The sequence below is a fragment of the Macaca thibetana genome, chromosome 14 (assembly GCF_024542745.1).
Source record: "Macaca thibetana thibetana isolate TM-01 chromosome 14, ASM2454274v1, whole genome shotgun sequence".
In the NCBI taxonomy this organism is placed as follows: Eukaryota; Metazoa; Chordata; class Mammalia; order Primates; family Cercopithecidae; genus Macaca; species Macaca thibetana.
The window spans coordinates 7,492,751-7,516,489 of NC_065591.1; the positions used below are offsets into that span (position 1 = coordinate 7,492,751).

At 49.3% G+C, this 23,739-nt stretch overlaps 3 protein-coding genes across 11 annotated transcripts in view; 1 reads left to right on the top strand and 2 right to left on the bottom strand.

Annotated features, from left to right (window-relative positions):
• The window catches only part of PC (pyruvate carboxylase), a 109,134-nt gene extending 107,479 nt beyond the window's left edge, over positions 1 to 1,655 (top strand). For all 7 annotated transcript variants that reach the window (XM_050756579.1, XM_050756581.1, XM_050756583.1 and 4 more), the window contains 4 exons: positions 65 to 244; positions 322 to 570; positions 812 to 952; positions 1,033 to 1,655. In XM_050756579.1, the coding sequence (XP_050612536.1) occupies positions 65 to 244; positions 322 to 570; positions 812 to 952; positions 1,033 to 1,281 (819 nt within the window). In that variant the 3' untranslated portion in view covers positions 1,282 to 1,655. The remainder of the gene's footprint in view (positions 1 to 64; positions 245 to 321; positions 571 to 811; positions 953 to 1,032) is intronic.
• A 1,847-nt stretch (positions 1,656 to 3,502) lies between these two features.
• On the bottom strand, positions 3,503 to 6,590 carry RCE1 (Ras converting CAAX endopeptidase 1). 3 transcript variants are annotated; one of them, XM_050756756.1, is made up of 8 exons: positions 6,368 to 6,590; positions 6,133 to 6,235; positions 5,962 to 6,045; positions 5,632 to 5,710; positions 4,967 to 5,134; positions 4,766 to 4,837; positions 4,442 to 4,504; positions 3,503 to 4,170 (listed from the first exon to the last, which is right to left on the bottom strand). In XM_050756756.1, exons 1-8 carry the CDS (start codon positions 6,550 to 6,552, stop codon positions 3,935 to 3,937), a joined length of 990 nt encoding a protein of 329 aa, XP_050612713.1. In that variant the 5' UTR covers positions 6,553 to 6,590; the 3' UTR covers positions 3,503 to 3,934. The 3 variants fall into 3 exon arrangements, with proteins under 3 accessions (XP_050612713.1, XP_050612715.1, XP_050612714.1); XM_050756758.1 differs by having other exon boundaries at positions 5,962 to 6,041; positions 6,368 to 6,567; XM_050756757.1 differs by lacking the exon at positions 4,442 to 4,504 and having other exon boundaries at positions 6,368 to 6,559.
• Positions 6,591 to 6,680: 90 nt separating this feature from the next.
• C14H11orf80 (chromosome 14 C11orf80 homolog) overlaps positions 6,681 to 23,739 on the bottom strand; it is a 104,128-nt gene continuing 87,069 nt past the window's right edge. Inside the window, exons 14-16 of the mRNA XM_050756836.1 lie at positions 11,333 to 11,408; positions 6,934 to 7,154; positions 6,681 to 6,834 (exon numbers count right to left, since the gene is read on the bottom strand). Of these exons, the coding sequence (XP_050612793.1) occupies positions 6,769 to 6,834; positions 6,934 to 7,154; positions 11,333 to 11,408 (363 nt within the window). The 3' untranslated portion in view covers positions 6,681 to 6,768. The remainder of the gene's footprint in view (positions 6,835 to 6,933; positions 7,155 to 11,332; positions 11,409 to 23,739) is intronic.

Genomic DNA, 23,739 nt, shown 5'->3' on the forward strand with positions numbered 1-23,739 from the left:
CTGCATGCACCTGCTGCTGGCTGCCTTGAGGTGCCTGGCACCCTAACCTCCAGGGCCTTCTCAGGTGACGCCCTCCTCCAAGATCGTGGGGGACCTGGCCCAGTTTATGGTGCAGAATGGATTGAGCCGGGCAGAGGCTGAAGCTCAGGCAGAAGAGCTATCCTTCCCCCGCTCCGTGGTGGAGTTCCTGCAGGGCTACATCGGTGTCCCCCATGGAGGGTTCCCCGAACCCTTTCGCTCTAAGGTAGGGAAGGCCCAGCATGATGTGAGGGTGGGGGCTGGATGCAGGAATTGGGACTGACACTCCGCTTTGTTCCCCAGGTACTGAAGGACCTGCCGAGGGTGGAGGGGCGGCCCGGAGCCTCTCTGCCTCCCCTGGATCTGCAGGCACTGGAGAAGGAGCTGGTAGACCGGCATGGGGAGGAGGTGACCCCGGAAGATGTGCTCTCAGCAGCTATGTACCCCGATGTGTTTGCCCACTTCAAGGACTTCACTGCCACCTTTGGCCCCCTGGATAGCCTGAATACTCGCCTCTTCCTTCAGGGACCCAGGATCGCAGAGGAGTTTGAGGTCAGTGGCTCTGCTGCTTGTCCACACTCCACCCTGGCCCCCCTGCCCCAGAGCGCTGGAGTTTAGCTCGGCTGTCACTCAGCCTCACAAGCTTTGGGAGCAGAAAGGACTCTTGAGACCGGAAGCTAGGCCTTTAGGGACGAGGAGCCAAGGCCCAGTGTGGGGACTTCCTATGGCCAGGGCCGGGGGACTGCTCTCCCACCTTGGCCTCCAGCCCTGAGTCTGCGCACCCTTCCTGCAGGTGGAGCTGGAGCGGGGCAAGACGCTGCACATCAAAGCCCTGGCCGTGAGCGACCTGAACCGGGCTGGCCAGAGGCAGGTCTTCTTTGAGCTCAATGGGCAGCTGCGGTCCATCTTGGTCAAGGATACCCAGGCCATGAAGGTATTGTCTCCCCCAGGGCCAGCCGGGCGGTGGGGCTGTCTGGGCCCAGGATCTCATGTCCCTCTGGCCTGTGTCTTTAGGAGATGCACTTCCACCCCAAGGCCCTGAAGGACGTGAAGGGCCAGATCGGGGCGCCCATGCCTGGGAAGGTGATAGACATCAAAGTGGCGGCAGGGGCCAGGGTGACCAAGGGCCAGCCCCTGTGTGTGCTCAGTGCCATGAAGATGGAGACTGTGGTGACCTCGCCCATGGAGGGCACTGTCCGCAAGGTTCATGTGACCAAGGACATGACACTGGAAGGCGACGACCTCATCCTGGAGATCGAGTGATCTTGCCCCAGACTGGCAGCCTGGCCATCCCCAAGCCTTCAACAGAAGCTGTGCTGCCACAGCAGGCCCAGGCCAGCCAGCGCCCGAGGCCAGCAAGGTCGGGCCATGGAGGTCCTGGCCAGAGCTGGACAGGAGACACCCCGCCTGCAGCGGCTCATTCCTTTCAGCCATCGTCCTTTCCTCTGGCGGACAGCTGCTCACATGTTCATCTCTTGCCAAATAAGGGTCTCCTCCTCACTGGAGACTACAAGTGGTGGGTCAGGTGGTCCTAGGACCCGGGGGAGGTTTAGGGGTCCTATCTCCTGGGGGAAGGGGAGATTTAAGATGTCCCAGGTCCTGGGAAGTTTGCTCAATAAAACTGGCTTTCCCCTGCCCTCCATGCTAGATGCTGTGCAGCCCCCTGGCCTAGTGCAGCCCACACCACTCAGCAGTGGGTGGGCAGGTCAGTTGTGTCATCCTCTTCAGAGGGTAGTGAGGATGACAACTGTGGCCCTGTTTTAAGTCACTATTGGGTGCTTACTGTGTATAGTCCCCCAACAGGACTAGTAGTACTGAACTTACTTGAGGGGTGGGGCCTGTTCTAAGTATTTAACACCTATTAACTCAGGGAATTAACCTTATCCTCTTATGGACACAGAAATCAAGTCACAGGAAGATTAAATAATTTGTCCAGGACTCCACAAGTAGTAAGAGACAGAGAGAGATGAAACCCAGGCCGTTGGCAGACTCGTCTCCCAGCCCCGCTGCTTTATTTTCTAAAACCCAAGGCCAGCGTCCCACCTCAGTTAGCAGGTAAATGCAAGCAGGTACCACCTTCTGGGCAGTGGGTGAGACCCTCGGGAATGGTGATCCGGCAGTCTTGTGCGTGCTCTGGATGTGAGAATGATGGCAGGAGGTGAGGGGGAGTCCAGGGTCTCAGATTCTAACCCTGACACTCCCCATGACCACCCCTCCAGACCCCTGCTCAGTTGCCTTTCCTGCAGCGGGGACACTAACCCTGCCTGCACCACTGCCCTCCTGCCCACAGGTAGGGGGAGGATGGGGAAGGGAGCAGGAGGCTGGGCAGTTCCTGAGATGGAGGGGCGGGGGTGGGGAGGCTGATGCAGGAAACACCAGCCTCTGGGTAGGAAGCGCCCAGCAGGCCTCTGCCCAGTGCTCCCAGTGCCAGTCCAACCTCTGGGATGGCCAAGTCACAGTGGGCTTGAGCCTCTTCCTTTCTGGACCGCCAGGTCCCAGATGTACCCCAGGAGGCAAGTGACTGCGATGCTGCCCCTTCCATCCGGGTGGATGTCGTCACGGCCAGCCTGCAGGCATCGTGGGGCAGTGACTGCACATCCCTTTTCTTTCCCGCAGCGGCCAGCCTCAGGGAAGGGACCCTGGGACAACCTCCTTGAGCCTGGAATGGGACCTAAAGGGCTAACATTTCCTACCTGCCCCCCGCCCTCCCAGCCCACCACCAAGACGGAGTCTCGCTCTGTCGCCCAGGCTGGAGTACAGTGGTGTGATCTTGGCTCACTGCAATGTCCGCCTCCCGGGTTCGAGAATCTAATTTTAAAAGGGCACAGGCAGGGAAATGAGAGCCCTTCCAAAAATGATGGAGAGCAGGCAGAACACGCGCAGGTGCTGAGGACGACCCTGGAGTCACCGTGTTGCTTGGCAAAGTCGCCGCCGCCCTCAGAGCTGCAGCCTGTGTTGTGGGTTCCTCTGGGGCAGAGGTCCGAGGTGGAGGGAACCAGAAAAGCCTCTACTTCTGGTGATTCAGGAGTAGGTTTCTCTCCCATTTGGGACCTATTTCCTCTTGTGAAAAACAAGGCGGGCAGACTGGAGGTCCCGGCAGAGACTTGAGGCCAGTCCTCCTCCCCTCAGAAGAGATAGCTCGGAGGCTCCATTGCTGAGGTCAGGGCCAGGGCCATGGTTCCCTCCCTGACCCATCAGCCAAGCCACAGGCCCCAGGACGAGTGGGGCTCACAGCTGCTACCTGCAGTCTCAGACCCACCGACACTAGGACTTTGGGGCATGGCTCAGGAAGGAGGAAGCCACAGGCCCCCAGCAACCAGAGCTCCCAGCCCATTCTGTACTCCAGGGAACTACCTGCTGGGATGCACCGCCCAGATGTCACTGTTGAAGGTAGCTGGGACAGGTGTGGGCACACTCCCAAGAGCTGCCTAGAATCCTCACACAAGATCCCAAATAGACCGATTCCCAAAGGTCCAAGGCCATGTTACCCAAGTTAAATCTCTTTAATATCCCAATACAAAGTCCTGATGCAAAAAGACAATGAGAAAACCCAGGAAGTTGGGGGGTGGGGGTGGGGAGAGGTTTTATAAATAAAAAAACCCCCGAGCAGCTTTTGAGAGGCAGAGGAGCTAAGAGAAGCAGCAGTCCAAAGTGAGGAAGGGAGTGTGTGGCTCCTGGGACCTGCCCCTTGTCCCCTCACTCACAGCTGCTCGTAAACACCCCTTTCGAAAGGGGCTGCACCCTTTGGATATCTGCTCCTTTCTCTTGGTCCCTGGGATTCAACTAGCTCTGGCTTCAATCCCCTACAAAAATTCCTGAGATCTCGGGGACCCCAGCCAGTCCCTCCCCTGCAGTACCCCTTGGTGGGGAGGGCTGGGGAGCCGGTGAGAGTTCATATTGTATCCAGGAGCGTAGGTCAGGAGCACAGGGGAGCCTCTGAGTCCCCTGCCCGCTCCAAAAGCACACAAAGGGGAAGGCTGCCGTACAGCTTAGGGTCCGTGAGGGGCTGGAGCAGAAGCAGGAAGAGTCCCACACCCAAGGCATAGCCTGCCAGCAGGGGCCGCCTCTGCGGGTGCTCCAAGGCCGCGCAAACAGCCGGGAAACCCATGTAATTGCAGAAGGAATGGCAGAGAACCGGCCCAATCAGGTGTCCTGGGGAAAAGAGACAGCAACTCAGGGAGCAGCCCTACTACCTCCTCTGGCCCTTCTAGGGCTAGTGACCCTCATCCCCTAAAACAGGAGATCAAGATCCCACTACCCCAGCCATCCACCCACACACCACGGCCTCTGCTCCTTTCCACCTCTCAGACCAGCCTGTCTCAAGGACTGGAATAGAAGAACTTGTTCCTAGAACAAACAGTATTCCCATTCTCCCACCCGCTCCTGTGGGCCCCCAGGGACCCTTGAGGGACTGAGGACCAACCTGTGCGGATGAAGAGGAAAGCAGTGTAGGCACCGAAGACGGCTGTGTAGGAGAACTGGAACGCTGGAGACGGGGAGGCCGCGAGTGACCACACCTGCACGCCCTTCCTGCCCCCGCACTACACACCCATCAGCCAAAGATCCACCATCCCCTCCACCCGGGGCAGTGGCTGCCTGCCCCACCACCTACAGCTGTCCTGCACCCCAACTCCCACGGTCAGTGGCCCCTCCAATACTGTAGCCCTCAGTTCCCAATTCCTTCTCCAGACTGGCCATTAGGGACATCATCACACACCCTAACCCAGGCCAGCTAGCCAGGACTCACCAGCAGACAAGAAGATGTTCCCCACGCTGCTCTGGCGGAAACGCAGCTGCTCAATAATGTGGTGAAAATGGGCTGGGAAAAAGATGACAATCACATCACAGTCATTCCTCCCAACCTCCATTCTAGGCCTGCCCCTCACCTCAAGCCCCCTTCTCAGCTCTCATGCTGAGAACACACCAGGACCAAGTTGGCCAGACTCACCAACTCCAAAAAAGAGCGGGCAGGTGAACACAGCAGGGCCCAAGCCCATGCACGGTGCCAACATAGGCAGCATACAGGCCCGGAACACCAGCTCCTCTGTCAGGGGGGCGATCACTTGGTTCCGCAGCCAACGCATGTCTGTGAGGCAGCGGGCCCAGGAGCGCGGGGCTGCAGAAGGAATTCAGGATAAGTTGTGAGTGACAGGCTATCGGACAATGAGACCCCAGAGGCTCCAAGGGCTCCTCTCCCACAACTTCACCCTGGTCAAACTCAGGTTAGGCATCAATACTCCTGAGGACGGGGGTGTGGACCCAACATAAACCCAATGTCTTGAGAGGACCTGAAGGGAAGGCATTAGATGAGGCAGGGCATCCTGGAAGTAAACTCTGGAGACACCAAAATTTAACCAAGACCAGCACTGGTTGGGGAAGCAGGGGACAGTGCTCTCTGGTCCACACCAAATACAGCTGGGGGTTCCCAGGGAACTCCTTGGACGTTGGGAATCAACCCTTAGAGGCCATCTAGCTCTGTTTCCAGTTTACTGATGAGAAAACACACCCAGAGAACATTTCACGTGTCCAGATCACACCCTGAGCCCGCTGACTCCCTGCCCCATTGTCCTGGACTGCCTGTGCCTACTTTTCCCTTCAGCCGTTAAGACTCACCCAGGACAACCTTCAGCCCATCTGCCAGGTCACAAGGGCAATCCATAGAAAGCTGCATCAGTGGGCCCAGGAAAAGAATCTGAGGGCAAGAAAACACTTTCACCACAACCCACCGCTTTTGCCCAGACCCTTGCCCATACCCCTGAGACCCCAAGCTTGAAATCCTCTCAGCCAGGATTTCCAGACCATGCATACTGGAGAACCCTGGGGCCATCTCAAAAGCCCTGTCTCCCATCAGCCAAAAACCGAATACAATCAAGAGGAGTCCAAAGCACTGAGCATCAAGCTGATAACAAAGACCAGAAGAAAAAATACAAAAGGAGCACTCACCATGGTCAGCAACAGGGGCAGCAGCGCCGCTGGGAAAATGCCCTCCAGCCTGAAGCCCATCAGGGTGAGCAGGGATGTGCCTGGCTGAGCCACAGGAAAGGGGGCATCAGTCTTGCTTCCTCCCCTAAAGACCCCTGAGTTCTCTCCCCCTTTGCCCCGCCTCCTTCGCACCTGGATGCCTGTGAGTTCCCTCCAGAGCAGCACGCACAGGGGTGAGAGACTGGACACCACCAGGACGCTGGTGAAGCGCCGCTTGATGACGGCGGGATGGTCCCTACGGAGGGGACAGTAAGTTCAAGGGGCCCGCGGCTGCCCATCAGCGCGGCCCCGCCCCCGGCTCGCCCAAGCTCCGCCCGCAACCCCGCCTCGCAGGGGCGCGGGTTCCGGCCGCGCGCAGCCCCCGCACCTGGGCAGTTCGCTCTTCCAGACGTAGAGGCTGCCCACGTAGGAGCAGGCGAGGCTGAGACAGGAGAACACTGACACCCAGCAGCACAGCCCGGGGCCCGGGCCGCCCAGCGCCGCCGACTCGGGCGGCCGCTCCGGCCGCGACACCGACAGCAGGCGCAGCCCATCCCCGCCCAGCGCCGCCATTGCGCCCTGACCCGCGGCGCGCACCAGTGACGCAGTCCCAGGGAGGTGTGGGTGACGTCAGGCTGCGGCGCGGCTCCAGGCCCCGCCCCACCCGGGCCCGACGCGGAAGCAGACGCGGAAGCGGCCTCGGTGAGCGCGGAGCAGCTTTATTAAACCACGGGGCAGCGGCTGCTCGCAGCCTCCGGATCGGTGGGCACTTGCGGAAAGGGACCCGGCTCAGGGCCCAGGGCTGGGACTCAGCCACTCCGACAGGTTGGAGACCTCCTGCAGCCACAGCACGTCCTGCGGGAACAACGGGGCCCGGAGTGAGGACCCCTCGGCAGCGGCCTGTGGCCCGCACCTCCTGCCGCACCCTTCCCTGCGCAGCGCTCGCTCAGTTACCTCCAGGCGGCTCCCACGGCTCACCCTGCCCGGCGCCAGGGCCCTGCCGTGAGCCTTAAAGGCCGCCCTTCCGCTAGGAGTGAGGGGGGCCGCGGTGGCCTCCGGGCGGCGCGGGGCGGCCTCTGACGGGCTCGGGGCCCTGGCGGAGTGCAGAGCTCGCATCTCCGCCATGCGGAGGCTGCCCCTCTTGAGCCTCTTGTTTTCTGCTTGCTCGTTGGTATCTAGGAGAAAACAAGCCACCTTCATCTTATTTTCATGGCCCTGTGTTAGGAAGACCCTTGGGTAGGGGGGAAGCCTGGGAGAAAGGGCGCCGAGGGGCTCTTCCCACCGCATCCCTGTCAGCAGGTCCCATCCACACCAAAACCCTGCAGCTCCGGGCGCTTCAGGAGCAACCTGAGGCTTCAGAGAGGTTTCAGGGCCTCCCTATTCTCTCACCCGGGCAGGAGATTGTCCCGAGCCCTCACTTGGGGGACTCGGGCCGCTCAGTAGCTTTCTGCACACAGATTCTTCCTGGAGTCTGCACTGACAAGCTCCCCTCCCTGCCAGCCTGTCCCCCCATCACCTCTCTGGCCTCAGTTCTGTCTCCCTTAGTTGCTCACGTTGCATTGGGCGGTGCCCATAAGCAGCTTTCCTACTCTTAACTGATTCATTTGTCAAAGCGAGTTTAGATGGATAGATTCTTCCGGAGCAGGTCCTGGGGATGTAGATCAATGAGCTTTTCCCTGAGAGAAGCTCACAGATGCTAGGAGGGATGCAAACCTGTGTACAAAGCCCAGGGTTAGAACAGAGAAGGGAGCTGACCACTTCTGCATGTGAAGAAAGGTTTCCCTGAGGAGATAACCTGAGCTGGGCTTTTTTGTTTTTTTGAGACAGGGTCTTGCTCTGTTGCCCAGGCTGGAGTGCAGTGGCGCAATCCTGGCTCACTGCAGCCTGACCTCTTGGGCTCAAGCGATCCTACTGTCTCAGCTTCAGCTTCCCGAGTACCAGGGACCACAGGGGCGTGCCACCACACCAGCTAATTTTTTTACTTTTTGTAGAGATGGGGGTCTCACCGTGTTGGCCAGAGTGGTCTGAAGCTGTCCTCCCACCCTAGCTCCCCAAAGTGACGGTATTACAGGCATAAGCCACCACTCCTGTCCCAGAGCTGGGTTTTGAAGTATGAATAGTGATACGCCAGACAGACAAGGGAGAGAAAGGGAATTTCATGCTGAAAGTTACGCAAGTAATCTTTATGCAAAGGCATAAAACAACCTCCTACATAAATGTTTACTCTATAAAGATGGGGTCTCGCCTGTCACCTAGGCTGGAGTGCAGTGGCACGATCATAGCTCACTGCAGCTTTGAACTCCTGGCCTCATCCTCTCGAGTAGCTGGGACTAAAGGCACACACCACCATGCCAGGCTAGAAACAGATTTTCATCTGTAAGAGACAGGAAGCCAATAAAGAGTTTTAAGCACTGGTGAAATATATTGGTAATTTTGTACTTTAGAAAGATTGTTCTTTCAAAGGTGTGGCTTAGATCAAACTAGAGACAGGAAGACCTTAAGAGCCCACTTCGACAAAAGTGAAGACAGTGGGGATGGAGGCGTCACCAGGAATCAGAAGTGTTCATCAGGCCTAAGTGACAAGCCTTGGTGAGCACCTGGATGTAGGAGAGGCCTCTTGGCTGGGTGCAGTGGCTCACGCCTGTAATCCCAGCACTTTGGGGGGCCGAGGTGGGCAGATCACGAGGTCAGGAGATCGAGACCATCCTGGCCAACATGGTGAAACCCCGACTCTACTAAAAATACAAAAATTAGCTGGTTATGGTGGTGGGCACCTGTAATCCTAGCTATTCAGAGGCTGAGGCAAGAGAATCACTTGAACCTGGGAGGCAGAGGTTGCAGTGAGCTGAGATCATGCCACTGCACTCCAGCCTGGGCAACAGAGGGAGATTTTGTCTCAAAAAAAAAAAAAAGAATGAGAGTCCTCTTGAATTAATCCAAGATTTCAGATGTGATAAACTGGACAGTGTGCTATTAATCATGACAGAGACCAAAGTCTCTTTAGTCAGGAGAGAGGAAACTGAGGTACCAATGGGACCTCCATGAGGAGCTGCCTAGTGAGCAAATGAATCTCCCAACTGGTGCTCAGCAGAGGCCTTGGCTGGTCACACCAATTTGAGAGTCTTGAGCCCAGAGGCAGGGGTCAGCAGCTGGGATGGAAGATAGCTGGGTGGGAGAGCAGAAGAAGCACTATTTAGGCATGACCAGAAGAAAGTAGGTGAAGAGAAAAGCCCAGAGGGAGAAACCAGGCGAGTCATAGTCTTACAGTGCCAAATTTTGCGCATAGTTCAGATACAATGAAGATAAATGCAAAATTTGGTAATTAAGAGGCCTTCCCTAAGGGGAGAAGTTTCAGAGGCCACAGAAAACAAGTACCCTAAGTGATGGAGAGAATGAGAGGAAGAAAGGGAGACAGGGTGCATGCAGCTTGTGGTTTTGAGACCCTTGGATGAGATTGATGGAAAGAGGTGGAGGAAATTCAAGGTCATGGGAGATTTTCTTCTGACAAAATGAGAGCTTGACCTGCTGAGGGAAGGGAACTCAGAGGAGAGCTGAAGGTGCAGCAGTGATAACTGATGCAAGCAGGTCCCGAGAAAGCAGGAGGATGATCCCACTGTGATCCCACACTGATGAGGTTCTGCAGTGGGAGGGTGCAAGTTGGGTGAGTTTACTGAGAAAAGAGATCAGTAAGTAGGAAGCAGGAGGCAGAGACTGGGTAGATTTTTTAAAGAATGGAGTAGCCACTGAGGGGCAAAGGCCAGAAAGGCAAGGGGAAGGACTGACAAACCAAAGGCTCCTGAGTGAGTGGACCAGGGATGGATGGTGGCATCAACCCACAGTTTGGCGATTTTCTTCAGCAGGGCTGCCCATGTGAGTCATAGAATGGATGCTGATGAGAGCCACAGGTCTGTAGGGCAGAATAGCCCAAGCCATCCTCCAGGGGTTCCACCAGATTATAAACACCTAGATTTTAAAGCTCAGGTTGCACACTGGAGAAAACACGGGCTTTGGAGGCGGCAAGCTGAAAGTCATTACCTCCTGTTAAGCATTCTGCCTGACCTGAGCCTGGGTCCTCTGGTTTGTTAGGATCCATGCCTCCCCCGGCCCCCAGAAGGGCACTGTAAGGACTAAACGAGGTAAGGTCTGTGGAAGACCCCAGCATCTTTCCAGCGTCCACAGAATTAAATGTTAATTTTTTTCTTTGTATGGGAAGATACTTATTCTTTTGTCTCTTCTGACTGCATAAATACTGAATTGTATGTATCATACTTGCATTTTTTAAAATCTCCAAATCTAAATTTATAAAAATAGATTCTTTGCTTTGTACAAGCGTTCACAGCAGGGTTCTTTTCAGTAGCAACAGCCCCCACAACATTTAAAACATGGTTCAGCTGACAGTGATTTCAGGGACACATCTTAGGCCTAAGCATAAACGTGTATGTGTTGTAGTTGTGACCCTAGAAAGAGGGATTTACCAACCAAGCATAGGTGCTGAAGTCACAATCCCCAACTTCCCTTGACCCAGATACTGTTTTATCTGAAGGACTCAGGATCTGTCGGAGGGCATCCCTGCTAATTCAGCTCTTCCAGAGACAGCAGAGCTAGGCTGCCTGGGTTTGAATTCTGGCTCTGTCATTTACTGGCTGTGTAGCCTTGGGTAAGTTTATTGATATCTGTGGGCCTCAATTTCCTCATATGTAAAATGAGAGTTAATAACAGTGCCTATAGCTCCTAGGATTGTTTTGAGAACTAAGAGCATTAGTACATTTTAAAAGCTCAGAATAGTACCTGGCACCTCTGCTAGTGACTGAACGTGAGAGCTGCTGTACCCCTGCTGCTGCAGGCTGGGAAGGCTGTTTAAGTATTGCGAGAGACATGTATGGAGAAAGGACTTCAGTATAATTGCCATCACAACACATGCACTGACACTTCCCCATAACACACATTAAGAGTGACGTGGTGCCTACTCTTGGGAGCAGCCTCCAAATCCCAAATCATAATAGTAACCAAAATGAGGGGAGCTGCAGCGTCAACCCCAGTGATCAAGAAAAGATGTGAAGGAACCACCTGGATTCAGGGCACTGAATCTGCGTATTACCTGCCCCCATCCCATCGTGTGCAGCTATCTGTAACTGCACAAGACTGTATTACAAATTTCTAGTCCTGTCCTAACATCTTCGGGAGGGAATAACTGCTGCTGCCTTGAAGACCCACAGTGGCAGCAATAGCTCACTAAATTGCAGAAGGACGCCGCTGTAGTAGAAGGTACAATGGAATAGTTTGAAAGTTTGAACTCACGTTTTTTACTTCCCCAGCTGCAGTCCAGGGCTCACTTGAAAAGCTAAAACCTTACCTGCTAGGAGCTCCCGGCTGCTGTTATCAGGTACGTCCTCAGTGCCCTGGGCTGAGTCCTTTTTCTCTAGGGTTAGCTGCTTAAAAAAATTAGAAGTCCTAAGTGAGTTTTGCAGAAACATGAACGAGCCCTAGTGAAAAAGGAGTGTGCCTGGTGGCTTCACTGACCTCACAAGGTTGTCTGCCCTCACCTGGAACTCCTTCTTCCTCCTGGCTCACGAATCTCCCTACCCACCCTCTAGTCCTCAAGGTTTCCCTCTGTGGATCCTTCTGCACTCTGGCCACTCACGGCACATCCTTTCTTCTCTGAGCTCCAGTCTCTTGGCTACTGCCTGCCCATTCCTCGGGCTCTGCATACTCTGCAAGTATCCTGTGTGCCCATTCATCAAGTAATGTGCATATGTCCATTTTCTACACCCTAAATCCCTTCAAAGGCAAGGGCCATCATGCCTGTATCACTTTACAGCTACCTGAGTGCCTTACACAAGGTAAGTTTGAGAAAGTCAAACCTGGGAAGCCACAGGATGTATTCTGTAGTCATCTGTAGCCTCCTAGAGCCCTGCCACACTGGTTAGTTCAATAATTTTCACAGAGAAAAAGAGATTCTTACTGAGACCGGGACCCAATTCTCCCAGCTCCTTTTCAATAATACAGATGTATAAAAATAGATATCCTCTTCTCAAAATTAAAAATTTGTGGCCCGGCGTGGTGGCTCATCCCAGCACTTTGGGAGGCCAAGGCAGGCAGATCACCTGAGGTAAGGAGTTCGAGACTAGCCTGGCTAACATGGTGAAACCCCGCCTGTACTAAAAATACAAAAATTAGCTGGCCATGGTGGCGGGCGCCTGTAATCCCAGCTACTCAGGAGGCTGAGGCAGGAAAATTGCTTGAACCTGGGAGGTGGAGGTTGCAGTGAGCTGAGATCACACCATTGCACTCCAGCATGGGTGATGAGTCAGACTCCATCTCAAAAATAAAATAAAATAAAATAAAAATTTGTGCTTCCTGGCCGGGTGCGGTGGCTCCAACCTGTAATCCCAGCACTTTGGGAGGCTGAGGTGGGAGGATCACAAGGTCAGGAGATAGAGACCATCCTGGCTAACACGGTGAAACCCCACTTCTACTAAAAATACAAAAAATAAAATTGCATTGGGAGTTATACCTGATGTAAATGATGAGTTGATGGGTGCTGACGAGTTGATGGGTGCAGCACACTAACATGGCACAAGTATACATATGTAACAAACCTGCATGTTATGCACATGTACCCTAGAACTTAAAGTATAATAATTTAAAAAAAAAATACAAAAAAATTAGCCGGGCGTGGTGGCGGGGGCCTGTAGTCCCAGCTACTCAGGAGGCTGAGGCAGGAGAACTGCGTGAACCCAGGAGGCGGAGCTTGCAGTGAGCCAAGATGGCGCCACTGCACTCCAGCCTGGGCAACAGAGCAAGACTCCATCTCAAAAAAAATAAAAAATAAAATAAAATTTGTGCTTCCCAGGAACAAAAGTGAAAAGTCAATCCACAAGAATGGGAGAAAACGTTTACAAATCATACCTGCTAAGGAACTTTTATCCAAATTAAAGAACTCTTTTTAAAATTTATTTATAGCCCAGGCATGGTGGCTCATGCCTGTAATCCCAGCACTTTGGGAGGCTGAGCCAGGCGGATCATGCGGTCAAGAGTTTGAGACCAACCTGACCAACACGGTGAAGCCCCGTCTCTACTTAAAATACAAAAAGTAGCCGTGGTGGCTCACACCTGTAATCCCAGCTACTCAAGAGGCTGAGTCAGAAGATTCACTTGAACCCAAGAGGCAGAGGTTGCAGTGCCGAGATCAGTCTACTGCACTCCAGCCTGGGTGACAGAGAAAGAATCCGTCTCAAAAAAAAAAAAAAAAAAAGGGCCGGGCGCGGTGGCTCAAGCCTGTAATCCCAGCACTTTGGGAGGCTGAGATGGGCGGATCACGAGGTCAGGAGATCGAGACCATCCTGGCTAACACGGTGAAACCCCGTCTCTACTAAAAAAATACAAAAAACTAGCCAGGCGAGGTGGCGAGCGCCTGTAGTCCCAGCTACTCGGGAGGCTGAGGCAGGAGAATGGCGTGAACCCGGGAGGCGGAGCTTGCAGTGAGCTGAGATCCGGCCACTGCACTCCAGCCTGGGCAATAGAGCGAGACTCCGTCTCAAAAAAAAAAAAAAAAATTTGTCTTTTTTGTAGTGACGTGGTCTCACTATGTTGCCCAGGCTGGTCTTAAACTCCTGGGCTCAAGTGATCCTCCCATCTCAGCCTCCCGAAGTGCTGGGATTACAAGTATGAGCCACCATGCCTGGCCCAGGGTAAATAACTCTCATAACTCAGTAATTTAACAAACCAATTTAAAAGTGGGCAAAAGATTTGAATAGACATTTCTTCAAAGAAGATATACAAATGGCCAGTAAACACATGGAAAAGATACTCAGCATAAATATTCATTAGAGAAATGCAAATCAAAACCACGAAATTACTTCACATGCACTAGAATGGCAATAAGAAAAATAATGACAACAGTTAATGAGGGTATAGAGATACTGGAAGCATCACACAGCACTGGCAGGAATGTAAAGTGGTGCAGACCGTGGAAATCAGCTCGAAAGTTCTTTAAAAAGTTAAAACATAGTGTTACCATATGACTCAGCAATCCTACTCCTAGACAGATACCCAATAGAGTTACAAGCATGTCCACACAAAAGTGTTCGTAACAGCATATTCATAATAGCTAAAAAGTGGGAAAAAACTTGTGTTAATCAACTAATTAATGGATAAAATGTGGTATATCCATACAACGGACTATTATTCAGCCATAAAAATGAATGAAATTGTTATATGGTACAACATAGATGAACCTTAGAAACACGCTAAATGAAAGAAATCACATAAAGGCCACATGTTGTATGGTTCCATCTATATGAAGTGTCCAGAATAGGCAAATCCACAGAGATGGGAAGTATACTAGTGGTTGCCAGGGATTGAAGGGAGAGGGGAACTGGGACTCACTGCGAACAGCTACTGCTAATGGCATGATGGAGATGTTCTGTAATTTAGTGGTGATGGCTGCACAGCATAGTGAATATACTTAATGAGTTTTATTCTTTAAAGTGGTAAATTTTATGGTATATGAATTATCTCCATAGGAGACCTATCATATATTGTTTACTAAAACAAATTTTAGTTCCCAAGTAATTACATTCCAAGGAACATAGGAAGGGCAAAAGTAATACTAAAGACGTGAAGGAAGAAACCGGATATTTTCTAAACATTTTTATCTTGAGAATTTTTTTTTTTTTTTTTTGCTTTAGTTTGGAAAATCTCATGTCATAGATAAATCTTTCTCCTATCTTGAAATTGGTCTTATCAAGGAACTACCCACATTGAGATATGAAGCTCTGGGCCTCTCTGGGAGCCTTGCATACCCTTCATTAATCACCTGGTTCCCCAGATAAGACAGCCCTGACCTCAGGATACACCTCCTTGGATTTAACATTCTATGGGACATTTATTTCTAGTCTACCCCTCCCCTCACCCACCGGAAACAATGCCTTTCCTTAGAAAATTGCCTCCTTGTTACTACTCCTGCTCATTCTGGGTTTAAATTCTCAGTCCCTACATACACCTATGACACTAAACCCTGGAGTACTATCTTGTTCACTCCATCCTGGCCCACAGTCTCTGTTCCAACATTCAGGTTTAAAATATCCACTCTTAGCCAGGTGCAGTGATGCACTCCTGTAGTTCCAGTTCAGGAGGCTGACACAGGAGGATCACTTAAGCCCAGGAGTTCGAGGCTGTAGTGCACCATGATCACACCTATGAATAGTCACTGCACTCCAGCCTGGGCAACATAGCGGGAACCTGTTTCTAAAAAAATAAAAACAAAAATAATACCCTCTCCATTCCTGCATGACCTTTCCCTGAATATATTCACTCTAAATACACACTCCCTCATTTTTTCAGTTCCTCAATAGAGCATATAATAGATGATTTTCTTCCCTATTACTCAAGAGGTCAGCTATTCTACCTTTCCTGTTTAGAAATGGAAACAGAATGACCCAGAGGTGAAAGAATTTGACCTATCATCCTTAGTCTTGTAGTTCCAGCTGAAGCCACTGGGTGCCACTCTTGTACCGCTAACAAGTTAGTTATCACTAAATGGCCATTACCAGAGGGAAACCTGATGAGGATGTTGAGTGGAGAAGCATGGGTTCTACTCAATGACCTGGATCACTCATGCCCTTGGCTTGCAACCCAGTCCTCTGTGTTAACAATATTACCAGGCTTTAGAGCCAAGAGATCTCAGTACAAATTCTAGCCTTGCTATTTACTGACTATGTGATTCTGGGCAAATTATGAAAGTTCTGTAATCAGTTTCCTCATCTTTAAAGTGGGAAAACTATGACCTAACTTATAACATCTTTGCAGAGATTAAAATGAAAATCTCGGCACAGATTAGGGATTCAGTAAGTGTTCCTTCTTTCCAAGACCTATGACTACTGGTAAGACCTTGAGTTCACTAGCCATCTGCCAAATTAATTGGGCTATGAATGGCCCTGAGGCTATGAGCCATGACTATAGCAAAAGAACAGGGTAAAACAGTTCAGATCTTTTTTTTTTTTTTTTTTTTTTTTTGAGACAAGAGTCTTGCTTTGTCACCCAGTCTGGAGTGCAGTGGCACGATCTTGGCTCACTGCAACCTCCACCCCCTAGGTTCAAGCAATTCTCATGTCTCACCCTCCTGAGTAGCTGAGACTTACAAAGTGTGTGCCAGCAGGCCCAGCTAATTTTTTTATTTTTAGTAGAGACAGGATTTTGTCATGTTGGCCAGGCAGGTTTCAAACTCCTGACCTCAAGTGATCCACCTACCTTGCCCTCCCAGAGTGCTGAGATTACAGGAGTGAGCCACTGCGCCTGGCCCAGATTACCTTTTTTAGGTCTTACTGGGGTACTACAGAGGCCCAAGTAAAAGGAATTCAGAGGCTGAAACACTCCTAGATCCTGAGGAGTCCCTCTGCCCATATATCCTGGGTTCTATGATAACAGCACATGCCTTACCCTGAACCTGTCCCTAGAAAGCTGAAGATGTGGATGGCTGTAGTTGCATTCTCCCCCACCCCAAATATGTCCAAATCCTAACCCCCAGAATTTGTGAATGTGAGCTTGAGAAAAGTCTCAAATTGTAATTCCGGATTGCAGGATGGGATCAGCCTGGATTTAGGGTGGGCCCTAAATCCCTAATTACCTGCCTGTAATCTCAGCACTTTGAGAGGGCCAAAAAGCGGCCAGATCATTTGAGGTTAGGAGTTCAAGACCAGCCTGGCCAACATGGCAAAACCCTGTCTCTACTAAAAATACAAAAATTAGTCGGGCATGGTGGTAGGCGCCTGTAATCCCAGCTACTCGGGAGGCTGAGGCAGAAGAATCACTTGAACACAGGAGGTGGAGGTTGCAGTGAGCCGAGATCGTGCCACTGCACCCTAGTCTAGGCGACAGAGCAAGACTCAGTCTCAAAAAAAAAAAAACAAAAAAAACACAGATTTGAGAGACAGGGAGAAAGCAATGTGAAGATGGAGTTACAGTTTGGAGTTATGCAAGCTACAAGAAACCAAGGAACAGTTTTTATCAGAAGCTAGAAGAGGCAAGGCAAGGAAGCACTCTCCTCTAGTAACTTTGGAGGGAGTGTGGCCCTACGAACACCTTGATTTTGGACTTCTGCCCTCCAGAACTGTGGCAGAATAAATTTGGGTTGTTCTTTTTTTTTTTTTTTTTTGAGACGGAGTCTCGCTCTGTCGCCCAGGCTGGAGTGCAGTGGCCAGATCTCAGCTCACTGCAAGCTCCACCTCCCGGGTTTACGCCATTCTCCTGCCTCAGCTTCCCGAGTAGCTGGGACTACAGGTGCCCGCCACCTCGCCCGGCTAAGTTTTCGTATTTTTTAGTAGAGATGGGGTTTCACCGTGTCAGCCAGGATGGTCTCGATCTCCTGACCTCGTGATCCGCCCGTCTCGGCCTCCCAAAGTGCTGGGATTACAGGCTTGAGCCACCGTGCCCGGCCTTTGGGTTGTTCTTAAACCTTCAAGTGGATGTTAATTTCTGACAGCATTCCCAGGAAACTGATATAATGGATTTTAGCTTTATTTGCGCAAGGCGTGGACAGCAGCTTTCCAAGTCAGAGGGAAACTGGCAAGAGTATGTGCGGTGAAGCAGCTGAAAGGAATGGCAGACGCATTCCTGGGAAGTGCATCCTAGAAAGCACAGCCAGCCATGAAAGGTGCGGTGAAGGGAGCACCGACGGCTTTACTGCTGCTCTGTGCCTCTCTGGTCACACTGAAAAGGAGGATGGTCAAGTCCACGAGATGCTTTGATTCTTGGGTGCCTGGGCACCTGAACTTCCCCACCCAATCAGGCAAGCAGAAGTACAAGGTACAGAGTAGATGCAGTGGAGGTACCAAAGGCCGTTACTCATTTCTTAGAAATAGTGTCTATAGTTTTTATACCTATTGAGATATAAACTAACAGAGTAAACTGCATATATAGAAAATGTACATTTTTTTTTTTGAGACAGAGTCTCACCCTGTCGCCCAGGCTGGAGTGCAGTGGCATGATCTCAGCTCACTGCAACCTCTGCCACCTGGGTTCAAGCAATTCTCCTGTCTCAGCCACCCAAGTAGCTGGGATTATAGTGGTCTGCCACCACGCCCAGCTAATTTTTAAAATATTTTTAGTAGAGACGAGGTTTCACCATCTTAGCCAGACTGGTCTTGAACTCCTGACCTCGTGATCCACCCACCTCGGCGTCCCAAAGTGCTGGGATTACAGGCTTGAGCCGCTGTGCCCAGCCAAAAATGTACAGTTTTTAAGTACACATGTACATACCTGTGAAACCATCACAGTCAACATAATGAACATACTCATCTCCCTGCAAGTGTCCTGCTGTCCTTTATAATCATTCCCTCCAACTCTTCCACCTCCCATCCTCTAGTAACCACTGACCTGTATAGATTAGTTGGCATTTTATAGAATTATATGTAAGTGCAATCAAACAGTATGTACTCCTTTATTTCTCCATTTTTTCATGCGCCATGCTACTCAGAGATTCATCCATGTCACTGTGTGTATCAATAGTTCTTTCCTTTTATTGCCACATAGTATTCCTTTATATGAATCTATTACAATTTGTTTATCCATTTCCCTGTTGATACTGGGTTGTTTCTCATTTTGGGGGCTATAACAAAAGGGCCATGAAGATTTGTGTACAAGTCTTTGTGTGGAGATATGCTTTCATTTCTCTTGGGTAAATACCTAGGAGTGAAAGAACTATTCGGTCATAGGATGGGTGTGTATTTAACTTTTTAAGAAACTGCTGTTCTCCGAAGTGCTTGTACCATTTTTCATTTCCACAAACAGTGTATGTGAGTTCATTCTTCCACATGCTTGTCAACATGTGGCATAGTCAGTCCTTTTATTCCAGTGGTGTGAAATGATTACCTCATTGTGGTTCTTTGAACTTTTGTTGCGACTGATGATGTTGGGCATCTTACATCTTTATCTGCCATTTGTGTATCTGTAGCTTCTTTTGTGAAGTGTGTTCAAATATTTTGCCCATTTAAAAAAACTGGGTTGTGTTTTTATTAATGAGTTTTAAAAAAGAGTTCTTTATATATTGAGGATATTATGGTAAGATTTTTAAACATTCAATTTTAAAAATAGATACAGAACTATCAGGTGCATGGGGTACTTCTTCTTGAGTGAACTTCGTATCTTTCAATGGATTTGTCCATTTCATCTAAGTTGTCAAATGTACTGTAAAGTTGTTCAAAATATTCTGATAATCCTTTTAATATCTGATGCTACCTTTCTGATTTCTGATAGTGACAATTTGTGTTCATTCTTTTTATTCTGATTAGTCTGGCTAAATGTTTATCAATTTTGTTAATCTTCTAAATGAGCCCCCTTTTAGTTTCATTGATTTTTCTCTATTGTTTTTTTCTGGTTTCTATGTTACTGATTTCCATTCTGATCTTTATTATTTCATTTTTTCTGTTTAATTTGTGTTTAATTTGCTCTTCTTATTCCAGTTTCAGTTGGAAAGTGGTATCATGGATTTGAGCCTTTTTTTCTTTTCTAACACAGGCATTTTCCCCTCTGAATACTACATCAGCTGCATCCCACAAATTTTGATAATTTGCTTTTCCATTTAATTAAAATATTTCTAATATCGCTTTGATTTCTGTGTTTAACTCATAGGTTATTTAAAAATGTGTCATTTAGTTTCCAAATATTTAGGGATTTTCTAGATTTCTGTTACTGATTTTGCTGTAATAATTCTATTATAGTCAGAAACATACTTTTATGACTTAGATCCTTTAAAAATGTATTGAGACATATTTAATGCCTTAGAATATGTTCTATCTTGCTAAAAGTGCCTTATGCACTTGAAAAGAATGCATATTCTTCTTCTGTGGCTGAACAGAGTGTTTTTATAAATGCCAGTTAGGTCAAAGTGATTGAAAGCATTGTTCTGACTTTGTCTCTACTTATCAAAACTATCAATTATTGAGAGAATTATTGTTGAAATCTTGAAATATAATTTTGGATTTGTCTATTTCTCCTTATAGTTCTATTAGTTTTATGTATATTTATTTATTTTATTTATTTTTGAGGCAGGGTCTCGCTGCCACCTAGATTGGAGTGTAGTGATGTGATTTTAGCTCATGGCAACCTCTGCCTCCTGGGCTCATGCAATTCTTCTACCTCAGCTTCCCAAGTAGCTGGGACTACAGGTATGTGCCACCATGCCTGGCTAATTTTTCTCTTTTTTTGTAGAGACGGGGTTTTGCCATGTTACCCAGGCTGGTCTTGAACTCCTGGGGTCAAGTAATCCACCTGCCTCGGCTTCCCAAAGTGTTGGGATTACAGGCGTGAGCCATCATTCCCAGCCCCCCTGTATCATGGTTTTATTTGTTTTCTTTGGGACAGAGTCTCACTGTCGCCCAGGCTGAAGTGCAGTGGTGTGATCTTGGTTCACTGCAACCCCTGTCTCCCGGGTTCAAGCAATTCTCCCGCCTCAGCCTCCTAAGTAGCTGGAATTACAGGCGCATGTCGCCACACCCAGCTAATTTTTGTATTTTTAGTAGAGACGGGGTTTCACTATGTTGGCCAGGCTGGTCTCGAACTCCTGACCTCAGGTGGTCCACCTACCTCGGCCTCCCAAAGTGCTGGGATTACAGGCATAGCCACCACACATGGCCTGTATCATGTTTCCCCCCACCCCCCACCGCTGCCCGGTGCTTCCCCAAGACAGAGTCTTACTCTGTCACTCTGGCTGGAGTGCAGTGGCATGATCTCAGCTCACTGCAACCTCTGCCTCCTGTATTCAAGCAATTCTCCCTCAGACCCCCCACTCCCTCTGAGTAGCTGGGATTATAGGTGTGCGCCACCATGCCAGGCTAATTTTTATATTTTTAGTAGAGATGGGGTTTCACCATGTTGGCCAGGCTGCTCTCAAACTCCTGACCTTGTGATCCCCCCACTTTGGCCTCCCAAAGTGCTGGAATTACAGGCATGAACCACAGTGCCCGGCCTGTATCATGTATTTTAAAGCTCTCTTAACATGTGCATGAAAGAGGAAAAAAGAAAAAAAGAAAAAAAATGTGCATGAATGTTTAGGACTATTGTCTTTGTGATTAATTGATCTTTTCATTATGAAATCACTCTCTTAATCCCGGGTAATATGCTTTGATCTGAAATCTACTTTGATATTACAATAGCTTCTTCAGCTCTATTTTATTAGGGTAAGCATGGCATATCTTTTTCTATACTTTGAATTTTTTTCTGTCTTTATATTTAAAGTGAGATTCTTGTAGATGCATGTTGTTGGCTCTTGCTTCTTTACCCAGTCTAACAGTCTCTGCCTTTGTGTGTGTGTGTGTGTGTGTGTGTGTCTTTTATTATACTTTAAGTTCTAGGGTACATGTGTACAACGTGCAGGTTACATATGTATACATGTGCCATGTTGGTATGCTACACCCATTAACATTAGGTATTTCTCCTAATCCTATCCCTACCCCCTCCCCCAACCCCACGACAGGCCCCGGTGTGTGATGTTCCCTACCCTATGTCCAAGTGTTCTCATTGTTCAGTTCCTACCTATGAGTGAGAACATGCGGTGTTTAGTTTTCTGTCCTTGCAATAGTTTGCTCAGAATGATGGTTTTGCTCAGAAAGATGGTTTCCAGCTTCATCCATGTCCCTACAAAGGACATGAACTCATCTCCTTTTTATGGCTGCATAGCATTCCATGTGTATATGTGCAACATTTTCTTAATCCAGTCTATCATTGATGGACATTTGGGTTGGTTCCAATCTTTGCTATTGTGAATACTGCCACAATAAACATATGTGTGCATGTGTCTTTATAGCAGCATGATTTATACTCCTTTGTGTATATAACCAGTAATGGGATCACTGGGTCAAATGGTATTTCTAGTTCTAGATCCTTGAGGAATTGCCACACTGTCTTCCACAATGGTTGAACTAGTTTACAGTCCCACCAACGTGTAAAAGTGTTCCTATTTCTCCACATCCTCTGCAGCACCTGTTGTTTCCTGACTTTTTAATGATTGCCATTGTAACTGGTGTCAGATGGTATTTCATTGTGGTTTTGATTTGCATTTCTCTGATGGTCAGTGATGATGAGCATTTTTTTTGTTTTTTGTTTTTTGTTTTTTTTGAAACCAAGTCTGGCTCTGTGGCCCAGGCTGGAGTGCAGTGGCACGATCTCAGCTCACTGCAAGCTCCAGCTCCCGGGTTCACGCCATTCTCCTGCCTCAGCCTCCCGAGTAGCTGGGACTACAGGCGCCTGCCACCACGCCCGGCTAATTTTTTGTATTTTTAGTAGAGATGGGGTTTCACCTTGTTAGCCAGGATGGTCTCGATCTCCTGACCTCATGATCCGCCCGTCTCGGCCTCCCAAAGTGCTGGGATTACAGGCTTGAGCCACCGCGCCCGGCCTAGATGATGAGCATTTTTTCATGTGTCTGTTGGCTGCATAAATGTCTTCTTTTGAGAAGTGTTTGTTTGTATCCTTCGCCCACTTTTTGATGGGGTTGTTTGATTTTTTTCTTGTATATTTGTTTAAGTTATTTGTAGATTCTGGATATTAGCCCTTTGTCAGATGGGTAGATTGCAAAAATTTTTCTCCCATTCTGTAAGTTGCCTGTTCACTCTGATGGTAGTTTATTTTGCTGTGCAGAGGCTCTTTAATTAGATCTCATTTGTCTATTTTGGCTTTTGTTGCCATTGCTTTTGGTGTTTTAGTCATGAAGTCCTTGCCCATGCCTATGTCCTGAATGGTATTGCCTAGGTTTTCTTCTAGAATTTTTATGGTTTTCTAGGGTTTTTATGGTTTTAGGTCTAACATTTAAGTATTTAATCCATCTTGAATTAATTTTTGTATAAGGTGTAAATCTCTGCCTTTTAATTGGATTATTCAGACCATTTACTTTTTTTTTTTTTTTTTTTTGGAGACAGGGTCTCACCCTGTCACCGAGGCTGGAGTGCAATGGTGCAATCCTGTTCACTGCAACCTCTGCCTCCCATTCTCAAGTGATCCTCCCTGCCTCAGCCTCCCAAGTGGCTGAGACTACAGGTGCACATCACCACACCGAGCTAATTTTTTTTCCTTCTTTTTGAGACGGAGTCTCACTCTGTTGCCCAGGCTGGAGTGCAATGGTGCAATCTCGGCTCACTGCAGCCTTCGCCTCCGGGGTTCAAGGGATTCTCCTGCCTCAACCTCCCCAGTAGCTGGGACAACAGGTATGTGCCACCACACCCAGCTAATTTTTGTATTTTTAGTAGAGACAGAATTTCACCATGTTGGCCAGGCTGGTCTCAAACTCCTGGCCTCAAGTGATCCACCTGCCTTGGCCCCAAAAAGTGCTAGGATTGCAGGCGTGAGCCACTGTGCCCGGCCTCAGCTAATTTTTTTTTTTTTTTTTTTTTTTTTTTGAGATGGAGTCTTGCTCTGTCACCCAGGCTGGAGTACAGTGGCCGGATCTCAGCTCACTGCAAGCTCCACCTCCCGGGTTTACGCCATTCTCCTGCCTCAGCCTCCCAAGTAGCTGGGACTACAGATGCCCGCCACCTCGCCCGGCTAGTTTTTTGTATTTTTTTAGTAGAGACGGGGTTTCACCGTGTTAGACAGGATGGTCTCGATCTCCTGACCTCGTGATCCGCCCATCTCAGCCTCCCAAAGTGCTGGGATTACAGGCTTGAGCCACCACGCCCGGCAATTTTTTTTTTGTTTTTTTGAGATGGAGTATCGCTGCAATGCCTAGACTGGAGTGCAGTAGCGTGATCTTGGCTCACTGCAACCCCC

Bases quoted from the DNA above. Each gene is read 5' to 3' on its own strand.
- RCE1 (XM_050756756.1), bottom strand. From the start codon at position 6,552: ATGGCGGCGCTGGGCGGGGATGGGCTGCGCCTGCTGTCGGTGTCGCGG. The intron at 6,046-6,132 runs GTGCGAAGGAGG...CCTGTGGCTCAG, and splicing joins GGGAACTCACAGGCATCCAG to CCAGGCACATCCCTGCTCAC. The intron at 4,171-4,441 runs GTTGGTCCTCAG...TCTTTTCCCCAG, and splicing joins TTTCCTCTTCATCCGCACAG to GACACCTGATTGGGCCGGTT.